This window comes from Scaptodrosophila lebanonensis, unplaced genomic scaffold (genome assembly GCF_003285725.1).
Source record: "Scaptodrosophila lebanonensis strain 11010-0011.00,11010-0021.00 unplaced genomic scaffold, SlebRS2 tig00000110-arrow-arrow-pilon, whole genome shotgun sequence".
NCBI lineage: Eukaryota > Metazoa > Arthropoda > Insecta > Diptera > Drosophilidae > Scaptodrosophila > Scaptodrosophila lebanonensis.
In genome coordinates this window covers 747,282-762,405 of record NW_022060573.1, presented here as the reverse complement: position 1 = coordinate 762,405, position 15,124 = coordinate 747,282, and the positions used below count along the sequence as shown (strand labels likewise).

General features: G+C 40.0%; 2 protein-coding genes across 2 annotated transcripts in view; both read right to left on the bottom strand.

Annotated features, from left to right (window-relative positions):
* Positions 1–15,124, bottom strand: part of LOC115628177 (protein sine oculis) — a 91,129-nt gene that overhangs the window by 29,021 nt on the left and 46,984 nt on the right. The gene's annotated exons all lie outside the window — the stretch shown is intronic.
* Positions 14,464–14,996, bottom strand: LOC115628178. The gene is made up of 2 exons (XM_030524165.1): positions 14,941–14,996; positions 14,464–14,886 (listed from the first exon to the last, which is right to left on the bottom strand). Exons 1-2 carry the CDS (start codon positions 14,980–14,982, stop codon positions 14,482–14,484), a joined length of 447 nt encoding a protein of 148 aa, XP_030380025.1. The 5' UTR covers positions 14,983–14,996; the 3' UTR covers positions 14,464–14,481.

The window sequence follows — 15,124 nt, the reverse complement described above, 5'->3', positions numbered from 1 at the left end:
AGTTGTTTGATTGTAAAAAAAAATAATGCTCTAAAAACAACAACAACTGCAAGTCATTAGCTCGCTCTTCTTCTTTCGTTTTGACCATTTAATGTTAATTGCAAAGACAAAACGCCAAAATGTTACAGTTACCGTCGCTAGGCAACGACTGCGTAAGCGATAGTAAAGCAGAAACCGAATAACGGAGCTACGCATATTCTGCTTCGCATTGCGGGCAGATGTATGTATGTATATGATTTGTTCTTATTGATGTCAATAAATAATTAGATTTTGTTATTTAAATATTCTGCTTATTGCATTCAAACATCGATATTTTGATGGTATCGGTGCCAGTGCTTTTTGATCGTGGCTCATCGCTGCACGGCATTGACACGAGTGCCGTGTTTCATATTCCGAGTTTGTGCGTGGCCGTATTGACTCAATATGGCACGAAAAGACTCAAATGTGAATTTAAATTTGCACTCAAGTATCGTTTCATAGTATCCATCATAGTGTAGGAGCACACTAAGAAAGGCTTTTGGAAAATTCTAGCTCCAACGGGGGGAAAACGAGCTTTAAAAAATATTAGTTATAGTGGTCATGTTCGTTTAACGAAATAGTTTGTCAAGAACAAAAATGTAACGGACTACTGAACAATTTTTTGTCAAGAACAGAAAATGTTCATTTAAATACCTTAAATGCCTTCCTACTGGTAACCTTTAAGGTGAAAACATATGGGTAGGTTATGCACACACAAAATAAATACAATTGGAAACATATTGAGCCGGGTTACGACGGGCAATACCTGCTAGTACTTGTATATAAATGTGAACGCTAGGGAGCATGGAATAGGTATTCGGAATTACGCATGGCCATGGAATAAAAATTTCTGTCCGGTTTTTTTTAACACATCAATATCAAAAAAGGTGTCCAGAGCCAAGGCTTGCACAAAACACTCAGACATACGTATTATACTCTGTACATGAAATGTACAAGAGTATACAAATTAGGTTTGCGCGAGCTGAAAAATGTAATAGGCAGAAGGAGGCGTGGCAGACCCCACAAAGTATATATATTCTTGATCAGCATGACGAGTCGATTTAGCCCTGTCTGTCTGTCTGTATGAACAACTGGATGTCAGAGACTATAAGAGGTAGAGACCAAATTTTGCACAAAGATGCCTTATGTGTGTACGCTATACTAGTATGTTTTACTTTTTTGATTTATATAATAATATAATTGCATATTTACATAGCAATTGCGTCTATGTGAGTGTATGTATGTTTATGCTCGTATATTCGTCTCTGTGTAAGCATGTTCGCTGTCAACCAAAGCACCAGCATCAACAACAGCCGCGGGCAGCGCTGGAGCAGCAAATATATTTATGGCTATAACTTCTTGTTTAATCGGTCTATCATAATGAAACTTGGCAGACGGACACATAATTACTAACAGGGGGTATTTCCAAAATTTTAGTTCGAAATTCCAAGAATTACGGGAGTTAGAGAAAATCACGATTTTCATGGGATAGGGGGAAGGGGGGATATTCCAAAATACACATTTTCTGCGTATTCACATAAGACTAAAGTTTGGTGTTCCTAGGTCTTATAGTCTCCAAGATATAGGCGATTATATGAAAGGAAAATCGGGAAAACCCTCATAGGGGGCTGCTCAGCGTACACACATAACGCATCTTTGTGCAAAATTTGGTGTCTCTAGCTCTTATAGTCTCTGAGATCCAGGTGTTCATACTGACAGACGGACAGACAGACAGGGCTAGATCGTCTCTATATATACTTTGTGGGGTCTGCCACGCCTCCTTCTGCCTGTTAAATTTCAACTACCGCCAACCTTATATATATTACTCTTGTACATTTTATGTACAGACAAACATATTTCCATATTTCGAAAATCGTTGTATGCCAATTTATATGTGTAGGTATAACACAAACTTTTCATTTAAAAAAAGTGAAGAAATAATAATTCAAGCTCCAAGACCAATTTAAAAACCGAGTATGCAGTTTTATTTGTATTCTTTTATTGATTTTAGAAACCAAGTTTTAGGTCGATCGGTTGAAAAATATGGATTTTTCAAGCAAACTTTGGAGCTTGTTTTCCCCCTTTGGAGCTCGAATTTTCAAAAATCCCGTCTTAGTACACCCCCACAATATAATAGAATACTTGACCCTAGCTTCCTAGCTTTTACCGTTTGGGCTGTGCGCTGTTGACGCGGTTTCTTTTTGTGCCCCAACATTTTTTTACAAGAAAACTCCCATAATTTAGACCCCAAGAAAAAACCAAGTATGCAGTTTTTTTCTGAGTTTACAAGTAGGATGAAGTTGATCAGATTAAAATTGTAGATTTTTCATACAAACGTTGGAGCCTGTTTTCCCCCTTTGGAGCTCGAATTTTCTAAAATTTCTAAAACTTTCTTAGGGGGCACCTACACCAAAGTAAACAGGACTTTTTGAATCTAGCGCCCCCTGGTGGTGTTATCTATATGTCGACTGGTGCGTTAGAATCTGCTATCTTTATCGATTATCCAGTGAGAATTTCATGACATTTCATCGATTGGAAGTGAAGTTATTGCATTTTAAGTGTCAGCATGTTTGTGTTGTCGGTGCGAAAATGAGCTTCAAACAAAGAGCCAACATTAAATTTTGTTTTAAAATTGGTAAAACTTTTACCGAAACGTTTCAATTGATGGAACAAGTTTATGGCGATGATTGCCTATCCCGTAGCAGAGTGCACGAGTGGTTTCAACGTTTTCAAATTGGTCGTGAGGACATAAATGACGATCAACATGTGGGCCAATCAAAATTCGTGATCACCGAAAATTCCATCGAAACTGTGCGTGAATTCATCAAAAATCAGCCGAAATCATCATTGAAATTGATGGAAATGGAATTGAACATCTTCAGAACATCGATTTATCGCATTTTAACCGAACATTTGGGCTTACGAAAGGTGTGTACACGGTTTGTTCCGCACAAAATTGACTGACGACCAAAAATTGCTCTCATCGATCGACGCTTGTGACCGATTATTTGACCAAACATCACATTTTAACCATTAACAACTCGCCGTATTCACCTGATATGTCATCGTGGATCGTGGAAAAAGCTGTATTGAGGCAGAAGGAGACTACAAGTATTTTGAATAAAATAGATTGATTTTGCCGAAAAAACCTATGGTTCTGTATGATGTTGTTCTTGTATGATGTTGCAGCGTATTTGTATTTAATTCTTTTGAACCTTGAGTTCTCATGAAATAGTACTATCATAATGGTTATTAAATAATGAAACAACGTTAATCAATACAATTTTACTGAAACAAAGAAGCTTTACGTCCTTTATGACCCTGTATGTTTTGCGGGCAAATATCCGAGGGGTCGTTTTAAAGTTCGCATAAATAGGGGGTAAAAAGAAGAAATAAATTTACAAATTTATTTTTCCTTTTTAATTCGTTAATCTGCAACCCTTGTACAATTTTCTGATCTTTCAATTAACATATGTATGTATAAAATTCTTTTTATTTCTCTGAAAAATACCCTGACAATGCATCTTTCATTCCTTCCCCAAGAATTCCTTTTTTCAATTTTGGGGATATGTAATATTTGTAGGAAGCCAGGTCAGGCTGTAAGGTGGGTAAGCCAGAATTTCGAATGCTTTTTTCTGCAGGGCAGCCATCGCGACACATATTTTGTGAAAAGGCGCATTGTAACGTAGATGGAGGACACCTTTGGTCAATTTACCCTTTCAATTTTCTGCGATTGCTTCCAAGCCTAGTATTCTCTGGTAATGAGACACCTTTATATTTGATCAAGAAGATGCCTTTTGAGTCTTAAAAGACATTGCCATGATTATCCCTGCTGACTGTGACACCTTAAAATTCTTCGGTGGTGGTATGCCTCTTTTGTGCCACTGCAGAGAGTCCTATTTGGATCCTGGTTCATACGGCTAAGCACAAGTTTCATCCCCAGTAACAGTATGGGTGAATATTCCATCTTTGTCCTCATTACGAAGGTCGAAAATCTCGGCATTCATGGTGTGCTCAATTTAGTAATGTCAGTGATGGTGTAGAATTTTAAAAATGGTTGTGCCTAATATTCGAACCATTTCTGCGAGTTGGTTTTTCTCCAGAAGGGAGTATGTACAAGCAGAAGGAAGCATCTCCGACAAGAGATCGATCTAGACATGTCCGCCTGTTCAACCCTATCGTTAGATTTGTTCTGCATAAAGTGTAATTTATAACTACCCGAAGGCATAGTATATGTATATAGTATGTAATCTGTAAAACAATAAATATTGAAACCAAGATATTTTGATCCCCTTTTTCGGTATGTTACACACATTCGCATATATATTACTAGCAGGTATTGCCCGTCTTAACCCGGCTCAATATAATGTTTCCAATTGTATTTATTTTGTGTGTGCATAACCTACCCATATGTTTTCACCTTATTAGTTATCAGTAGGAAGGCATTTAAGGTATTTAAATGAACATTTTCTGTTCTTGACAAAAAATTGTTCAGTAGTCCGTTACATTTTTGTTCTTGCCAAACTATTTCGTTAAACGAACATGACCACTATAACTAATATTTTTTAAAGCTCGTTTTCCCCCCTTTGGAGCTAGAATTTTCCAAAAGCCTTTCTTAGTGTGCTCCTACACTATGATGGATACTATGAAAGGATACTTGAGTCCAAATTTCATCTTTTAGCGTTTGGGCTGTGCGTTGATTACCAATTAGTCAGGACAAACTGTTTTATATATAGAGATAACGCAACGTTTTAAGATAGACTATGTGCAAAAAAGGGGAATAATTATAAGGGTATATCCTAATTTTAAATTTACATTTGAGTCTTTTCGTGCCATATTGAGTCAATACGGCACTCGTGTCAATGCCGTGCAGCGATGAGCTACGATCAAAAAGCACTGACAGTTCTCATCTCAATTTGCTAGAGTAAAACTTTCGATAGTTGAAGCCACCGATGCCATCAAAATATCGAAGTTTGAATGCAATAAGCAGAATATTTAAATAATAAAATCTAATTATTTATTGAGATCGATAAGAACAAATCATATACATACATACATCTGCCCGCAATGCGAAGCAGAATATGCGTAGCTGCGTTATTCGGTTTCTGCTTTACTATCGCTTACGCAGTCGTTGCCTAGCGACGGTAACTGTAAACTTTTGGCGTTTTGCCTTTGCAATTAACATTAAATGGTCACAACGAAAGAAGAAGAGCGAGCCAATGATTTGCAGTTGTTGTTGTTTTTAGAGCATTATTTTTTTTACAATTGTATGGGCATTTCATGCCTTTATACTTAAGTATAGATTTAAGTTTGTTGAAATAATCTGAATTGTAGATATAAGTTGTTTGAATTATTATTGAATTGTAGACTTAAGCCGTTTGTGAGTAATTAATTGTAAGCGCTCATAAATGTTAATTTGTAATGACAGCTGTTTATGTTAGTCTCTTGGTCGCTGTTAAATTAATGTCCACATTATGTTATGCGTATGCTAAGCCTTGCATGGCTAGCAATAAAGCACTTGAAAATTGGAAGTCGATTTGTGCAGTTTATTTTATTTTGTTTCGGTGCTCTTCAGTGCGTTCGTGCATATACATAAGTACAAGGGTTACTTATATACATACATACATCTTTGGTTGGATCGTCGCGACGAGGGACCCCTTCACTTTTGCCTACCGGCAACTTTGGATGATCTGATCGATCATTTTGGCGCCCCCGGGTGGACTCATCGTGGTGACTTGTTGTACACTAGACATTGGGTCTGGAGTTATTGCTGCCATCTGGTTGTGTGTTCTGGAGATTTGGTTTGGAACTTTCCTATTTGCGGTAGTGCCCGTGCAGGGAAGTTATACACAGGTAACGAGTGCAAATTAAATAGCGGCCAAATCTGTCTGATTGGAATTGGCACATACATATGTACATCCATATGTTAATTGTCTATAAAGGCACATATGTATGTGAGGGTATGCGTTCAATGCTTTCGCATGACCAGGCCGCAATTTACATGTTGGCATTCGATTTGTTTGTTACCATATACCATATACATACAGTAAACTTTTAAATAAATAAAGTTTAATATACATTTGTTGGTACATGAGTGCATAATTTTCATTTGGTCGTACATACATGCAAATTTGCCAACATACATACATATATATATATATATATATATATATATATATATATATATATATATTATATATATATATATATATATAGATATATATATATATATATATATATATCTATATATATATATATATATATATATATATATATATATACATATATATACATATATATAAATACCTATGTATATACATTTGTGCTTGTACATACATATGTATAACTGCTGTACTTTGGACATTTGTTATACCAACGTACCGCAAGAATTTGAAAGCGCCAAAGTTAGAGTTCAGCGCGTCTTTCTTCTGTGCCGTTTGATTTTGGATTCTGCCTTTTGCGCTCTCTTCGTTATTGCCGCACTGGTCGAGCAACTGCAAGCTAGAGTCAATTTCGCTTGCTTGTGCTTTGTTGTTGCTGGACTAATTGCTAATTGCGCTGTGGTTCTTGTTGTTGTTGTTCTAATTGATCTTTGCGCTGCTTGCAAGTGCAGCCGTCGACGTGCGTCGCTCAGCTAGCGTCGACGTCATTTCATTTCCCTTACGCACATATTGTTGTTGCGTGGGTTCGCTGCTATCGTGCAGTTTGCAATTATTTACCATACAAAGTTAAACCTTTGCGCCTGCGCTTTCTTGCCAATAGTATACAGTGTATACATTTGTGTATATTTTTCTGGACATAGTCCAATTATACATTTATACACTTTTAGTCTTGTGCAAACATTTAAATACTCGCTACAAACATGCCATCAAAACGCAGCAAGCAAACTTACGGCAAGCTGTCGGATGATTTGGAGTCGAGCAATTCGATGCATTATTGCAATCACACAACAATGTTGTCAGAGATATAGAACGCATTAAAGATTCCGGGCAAAATGCCACTAAGCCCATTGAGTCTGTTGAAATGAAGGGCCGGTTGAAAATTTTAACCAGATATATTGACAGAGCGTTCAATCTGCAGGAAGAGTTGGATCAAATCGATCCGGCCTTAGCCTCAAGAGCAGATTTAGAAAATTTGTGCGTCACGACAGAAACGCTGCCCATGAGTAAAGGTGTTCGGCCTAAGCCTCAGAGGGATAGCCTGGCAAACTCTACAATGTTTGGATCAGGTTGCCATAGCAAGCAGCTGCCGTCGATGAAACTCCCAAAATTCAGTGGCGATTATTCGGAGTACAAAAATTTCATTGGTCTGTTCGAAAAATTGGTTGACCATGACGCATCTCTGATGAACATAGAGAAATTTAATCACTTGCTATCTTGTTTGGACAAAGAAGCGGTTGGCACAGTGAAAGCTTATCAAGTGACTGATGGCAATTATCCAAAGGTGCTAGCAGCACTAAAACGAGTGTATGACAATAGTTGCCTAATCGTTTTCGACAGCGTGTCCAAGCTGTTCGACTTGCCCAAAATGCAAGGGCCGTCTGCTTCATCTTTGCGCTCCCTAATAGATAATGTAAGGGCAATTTATGAATCGCTGTTGTCATTGGGTGATGAGAAGCAAATAGCAAACGTCATTCTCATACATTTGGTTATGGGTAAAGTTGACTCCATCACTCGACCCAAATGGGAAGAGGGCCTCGACTACAGTCAACTTCCATCTTGGGAAGCCACTCTTAATAAACGCTACCAGCATCTATCTGCTGAGGAGGCATCGCCTAGCCGGCGTATGAAGCCAAGTTATGGTGGGTCAAAAAGGAATGGTAAAACGGCGTTGGGAGTTGCACAGCCAAGTCAGCCATTGACCCCTAAGTGTCCGTTTTGTCAGTCGACCACTACATACAAGTATGTCCTCAATTCTCAGCTATCGCTAGAGATGAGCGTTTTAAATTTGTGAAACGGGTCCAGTTGTGCATAAACTGTTTGCGAAAAGGTCATACGACTAAATCCTGCAAGTCTGGTTGTTGCAGAGTCTGTTCGCAGCCGCATCACACGCTCTTGCACAAGTACGAATATAGTTCGAACATTTCGCAAGCTGCGGCTTCTAGTCATACGTTGGTAGCACAAGCGGCAGTACCAACGCAAACGTCGGCGGTAAACCACGCCACGACAGTGACTGACCAAGTAATTTTAGCAACAGCAATTGTTAAGGTAATGGACCAGTCAGGTTCCTACCAATTAGCCAGGGCACTTTTAGACTCTGGTTCGCAGGTCAATTTTATGACCGAGGACTTGGCCAGAGTCCTGAAGCTTAAGAGGGAGCGCATAGGCAAACGAAAGTCTGAAGTACGTCATATCGTTCAAACTTCTATAGCTTCTCGAATTGACAAATTTGAGCTGACGGCAGAATTTGCAATTTTGAATATTTCTTCGTACCAGCCTGAGAAAGTGGTTGTAGACGTTGACGTGCCTAACGGTTGTGACTTGGCAGATCCGCAATTCCATCGGCCGCAACGCATAGATCTGCTACTTGGGGCCGATGCATTTTTTGATTTGCTATGAGAAGGGCAAATAAAGGGTACCAGTGACTCGCCGGCTTTGCAATTTACGGCACTTGGCTGGATTGTAGCTGGCCGTTGCCGTTCTGCGGGGTCAACTGAGCTGCCGTCAACATCGCTCGTGAGCTTAAATCAAAGGTCTTTGTCAAATCCAGAATATCAGGAACTAGATAGTCTCATCCGTAAATTCTGGGAGTTGGAAGAAGTTCCAAATTTGTCCGATCAGAGTTTGTACACCCCAGAACAAGTGCTTTGCGAGAAAACATTTCTCGAATCGGTCAATCGCTTACCCCCGGGCAGGCTGACTGTTTCGTTGCCATTCAAATCCAGTCCCAAAAGTCTCGGAAATTCGTATGAGACAGCCTTAAGGCGGTTTTTGGCTCTGGAAAGAAGAATGGCAAAGCAGCCTGATACACAGTCGATGTACATTACCTTTATGAAAGAGTACATTTCGTTGGGCCATATGAGTGCCATTGAGAATAGTGTACCGAGAGAGCCGCATTATTTTATACCGTACCAATGCGTGCTAAGGCCACAAAGCACATCAACAAAGTTGAGAGTCGACGCGTCTAGCAAGACGTCGTCACAATTGTCTTTAAATGACATCCTGATGGTTGGTCCAACCATACAGCCATGTCTATACTCAACATTGTTGCGATTTCGACTTCATCCATTCGCCCTGTCGGCAGACATTGCAAAAATGTACCGACAAGTCGAAATCAACGAATCGCATCGCAATTTCCAACTTATTATTTGGAGAAGCAACTCCACTGAACCACTCTAATTGTACCGTTTAAACACGGTAACATACGGTACTGCTTCGGCACCTTTTTTGGCAATTCGCTGCTTAAAGTTCCTGAGTGAGCTACATGCAGTTTCGCATCCTTTGGCATCAAAGTCGCTGGCTAGCGATTTCTATGTAGATGATCTGCTATCTGGAGCAGACACAGTGGAAGAATTGCGAATGCTACGGAATGAGCTAGTTTCAGTCCTCGAATCGTTCGGTTTCACCCTAACGAAATGGGCATCAAATTGTGAAACATTTAAAGCGTCGCCTTCTGACGAAATGGTGATCGGCCATCAGGAGGATACGAAGACGTTGGGGCTCATTTGGAGCCCGCGTGAAGACGCTTTTAAATATTCGATGTCGAACATTTCGATAGACATTGCCCCCACCAAGCGCTCGATTTTATCGTTTATATCCAGATCGTACGACCCGATTGGTCTACTTTGCCCGATTATCACTCGACCAAAAATTCTGATGCAAGAAATTTGGCTTCAAAAATCTGCTTGGGATGACCAAATTCCTGACCATTTGCTGTCAGACTTGCAATCAATTACGCAGTCATTTCATGAAATTGAGGCGATACGCATTCCCCGATATGTCGGCGTCACCAAAGGCACAAAATGTCTTTGCTAACGCATCGACAAGGGCTTATGGGTGCTGCATTTACCTCCGAAATGAGCCGGAGCACACAGTAACTGTGAATTTGCTGACTGCAAAGTCGAAAGCAGCGCCTCTGAAAACAAAGTCGGTGTCACGCATAGAATTGTGGGCAGCACACGTGCTCGCAAAATTGTGGGAAAAATTTCGGCATCTTATCCATGAGCCTGTTGACCAAATTGTATTTTGTATTGTATTTGTATTTTGCTACCATACAGGAATTGACATCAGACGCCACTTGGCGCCATGTACCGACTGCAGAAAATCCAGCTGACTTAACTTCGCATGGTTGTACCACTGCAGAATTGATTGATTCACATTGGTTTGGTGGTCCAAAGTTTTTACAGAATGACCAGAACCTTTGGCCAACTAATTCTCACATTAAGTTGACCAAAGAGCAATCAGTGCTGGAGAAGCGGAAGAATGCGACGGTTCTCATCGCGGCCGATAATGCTTCAAATCCAATTTTGGATTTAATTGAAAGGTCGTCGTCGTACTTAAAAATTCTCCGCATAGTGTCGTACATGTTTCGATTTATAAACGGAAAGGGGTCAGGACACGTATCGCTTGTGCCAACTTCGACTGAATTGCACTTCGCCTTTTTGGCTATTGTGCACGTGATCCAGCATACTGCTCTCGCAGCCGAAATAGTCAAATTAGACAAGTCGGTGATCCTGCAACCGTCGTACCAAAAGCTTAATCCATTTCTGAGTCCGTATCAGTATGGAAAGCGAACTTTGATGTTGGTACGAGTTGGCGGCCGTTTACTCAAAGCGCCGTTGCCCCACAATGCGAAATTCCCATTACCCATGCCAAAAGTATGGCGATTTGTTAATTTATATCTGCGATACTTGCACCTTACCAATTGCCATGCAGGCCCCCGTGCGCTCTTGGCTATTCTTCGCCAGAATACTTGGCTGGTAAACGTTCGGCAGTGTGTGCATTGTTTTCGATACAAGCCAATACTAGCCAACCAAATAATGGGAAATTTACCTGCTGATCGGCTACATGGATGTAGGCCGTTTGAAGTCAGCGGAGTGGACTTTTGTGGTCCAATTCCAGTCACGCTGGGAATACGTGGGAAAGCGCCAGTTAAGATGTAAGTTGCCGTCTTTGTTTGTTTTACGTCCAAAGCTGTGCACATTGATATCGTTTCTGACTTGACTGCTAATTCTTTTATAATGTGTTTATCCAGGTTTGTGGGTCGCCGTGGAGCAGTCAAGCGGCTATATTGCGACAATGCCACCAATTTTGTGGGTGCAGCGCGCTTGCTGGAGGAGTTCCGGGCCACTTTCATCAGCAACCAGAATGCCATCAGGTCGTATGATGCCACAAAGGGAATAACGTTCCAGTTTATTCCCCCTCGAGCGCCGCATTTTGGCGGCCTATGGGAAGCGGCGGTAAAGTCGGCAAAGGGGCTCCTCCTCAAGGCAATAGGAAGCGCCAAGCTGCGGCAGGACGAGCTAGCAACCGTACTAGTAGAGGTGGAGGCCATCCTCAATTCGCGGCCAATCGTGGTGGACGGAGCGAATCCCAACGACGGCGAGGCGATAACTTCAGCTCACCTACTCGTAGGCGGAACGCTCGTGCCGCTGCCAACCGGTTCAGGGCAGCCCGTGAGAGACGACAGGCTGACCTACTTGCAACGCTGGCAGCTGATCTCAGGCATCAAGCAGCGGTTTTGGGCAGACTGGTCAAAAGACTATTTGCTGAGCCTGCAGCAGCGCCAAAAGTGGGCAATAGGTTGGCCAAATCTGGAGACCGAAACAATCGTACTCGTCCACGAGGACAACTTAAGTTTGTTGAAATAATCTGAATTGTAGATATAAGTTGTTTGAATTATTATTGAATTGTAGACTTAAGCCGTTTGTAAGTAATTAATTGTAAGCGCTCATAAATGTTAATTTGTAATGACAGCTGTTTATGTTAGTCTCTTGGTCGCTGTTAAATTAATGTCCACATTATGTTATACGTATGCTAAGCCTTGCATGGCTAGCAATAAAGCACTTGAAAATTGGAAGTCAATTTGTGCAGTTTATTTTATTTTGTTTCGGTGCTCTTCAGTGCATACATAAGCCAGTGCGTTAGTGCATATAAGTACAAGGGTTACTTATATACATACATACATCTTTGGTTGGATCGTCGCGACAAGGGACCCCTTCACTTTGGCTTACCGGCAACTTTGGATGATCTGAGCGATCAACAATCAAACAACTGTGTTCGATTGCCAAATGTATACATTAATACGAATGTACATGCATGCTATATTCATACACAGGCATACATACATATGTATGTTTCTCTTTACTTTTTCAACCTTACGTAGAGAACCGCACACATAGACACGAACTGTTGCTTGTTGTGTGTGTGAGTGTGTGTATGTGATGTCCCCAACTAGTTGATATTTGCGTTCTTTATAATTTTTTAATAACACAAACTTTTCATTTGAAAAGGTGAATAAATATTAAAACTCCAATAATTCAAGCTCCACCACAAACCCGAGTATGTAGTTTTGTTTGTATTCTTTTAGAGATTAAAAAAAAAATCAAATTTAAAGTTGATCGGTGCAGAAATGCAGAATTTTCAAAAAAAAATTGGATTTTGTTTCCCCCCCTTTGGAGCTTGAATTTTCCAAAATCCCTTCTTAGGATAGGATCCTTGAGTCCAAATTTCAGCTTCAGAGCTCTTGGCGTTTGGGCTGTGGGCTGTTGACGCGGTTTCCCTTTTGTGACCCATTACATACAAGAAAACTCCCATATTTCATTTTCCAAAAAAAAATTTCAAACAAGATAGAACGCTACAGTCGAGCAAGCCCGACAGTAAAATAGCCTGTACTCTCCACAAAAAAGAAATTAAAAAAAAAATTAAAAAAAATTAAATTATTAAAAAAAATGAATTAATTAATTCAATTAAATTAGAATACATGTTTATGTTCAGTTTTAACAGCATACATTTACATCACGTACGTGTATATATGCAGCACAAAGTTGAACCAAAGCAGCAACATCAACAACAGCTGCGGGCAGCTCTGCCGACAGAGCTGCAGGCAGCGCATGAGCAGCGATTTTACTTATGGCTATAACTTTCTTCAGAATTGACCTATCATGATGAAACTTGGCACACGGACACATAAGCACTAACTGGATGTAACTACCAAAATTGCTTTAAAAATTCCAAGAATTATGGAAGTTATAAGAAAAACCACGAATTGCGGGGGAGTGGGGGGTGTATCAAAATAAAAAAAACAAACTTGACCTGCCTAGGGCTTAGGGGAACCTGGATGCCAAGTTTGGTAATTCTAGCTCTTGTACCTTCTGAGATCCTTGCGCTCATACAGACGGACGGACGGACATGGCTATATCGACTCGGCTTGTCACCCTGATCAAGAATATATACAGACGGACAGACAGATAGACAGACAGGGCTAGATCGACTCGTCTCGTCATGCTGATCAAGAATATATATACTTTGTGGGGTCTGCCACGCCTCCTTCTGCCTGTTACATTTTTCAGCTCGCGCAAACCTAATATACTCCTGTACATTTCATGTACAGAATATACACATTTTTTTGTGGGAGTAGGTACAAGGTATTTCAGAACTGCGCTCTCGACTCTAGCTTTTCATTCTTGATTTTGATAAAATGGAAGCGGTATTTTGCAGTTGCATTTGTCGTCTCGTCATGCTAATCAGGAATATATATACTTTGTGGGGTCTTCCACGCCTCCTTCTGCCCGTTACATTTTCAGCTCCCGCAAACCTAATATACTCTTGTGCATTTTATGTACAGAGTATAAAAAGATTAAAAATATATATACTTTGTAGGGTCTGCCACGCTTTCTTCTGCCTGTTACATACATTCGCACAAAACTAGTATACCCTTTAACCCCTTGGGTACAGGGTATAACAAGTAAAGAAGCTCAAGTCGGGTGTCCCGACTTTGAAATACTCTGTACATATGTGTAGAAAAATTATGAGTGTATGTGTGTATAATAAAACAAACTTGCACAGCGTACACACATAAGGCATCTTTGTGGAAAATTTGGTGTCTCTATCTCTTATAGTCTCTGAGATCCAGGTGTTCATACGGACGGACAGACAGATAGACAGACAGGGCTAGATCGACTCGTCTCGTCATGCTGATCAAGAATATATATACTTTGTGGGGTCTGCCACGCCTCCTTCTGCCTGTTACATTTTTCAGCTCGCGCAAACCTAATATACTCCTGTACATTTAATGTACAGAATATACACATTTTTTTGTGTGAGTAGGTACAAGGTATTTCAGAACTGCGCTCTCGACTCTAGCTTTTCATTCTTGATTTTGTTAAAATGGAAGCGGTATTTTGCAGTTACATTTGTCAAATATTTATTTTCTCAATTATGTTATACATAAAGCACAAAATGTTGATATATGTGATCAAATATATATAAATACCTGATGGGTCGGTAAGTTTTTCAAGACTTTTTAACTAAATACGAAGCATAGCGCCATGCGCATATAATCAATTGTTGATGAGATAGCAGTTATAATTACTCTATACCGATCAATATACATGGTGACAAACAACAAATACTTTCTATTTGTAACTTGAAAGCTCCATAAATTTGCAACAGCGCCTAGCAGATCCCAATTCTGTGAGAATTCCACCAAAAACTGGTTTTCGCTCACGTATTGGAATATCCCGTAATAGAAGATAACAACCATGAACGGATAGAGCACGGGCAGCAAAATGAAAAAAAGCAAGCCACAGGTGTATATGACTTTAAGTAGCGTTGGGAACGGCAGAGGTTGCATCCAGATGTCGAAAAGATGTTCCATTAATGGTTCCATGTAGTAAATCAGGCGGCCCGACCAAGTAATAGTTTGCCACTAAGTCGGCATAGGTATATTAAAAAGAGATACATAGTAAGTACATTGACTTACAATTTTGCGTTTATGTAATGGTTTGTTCCATGTTTTATGCATTTTTACGACTAATTTTTCTTACCATGGAACAGATAAACTGTTAACAATTTAGTTTACATGACTTTGACTAAAACAGGCCTACTGATTTGGGGATTTTTATACCCTGTACACAAAGCGAAAGCACAAAGTATATATGTATATT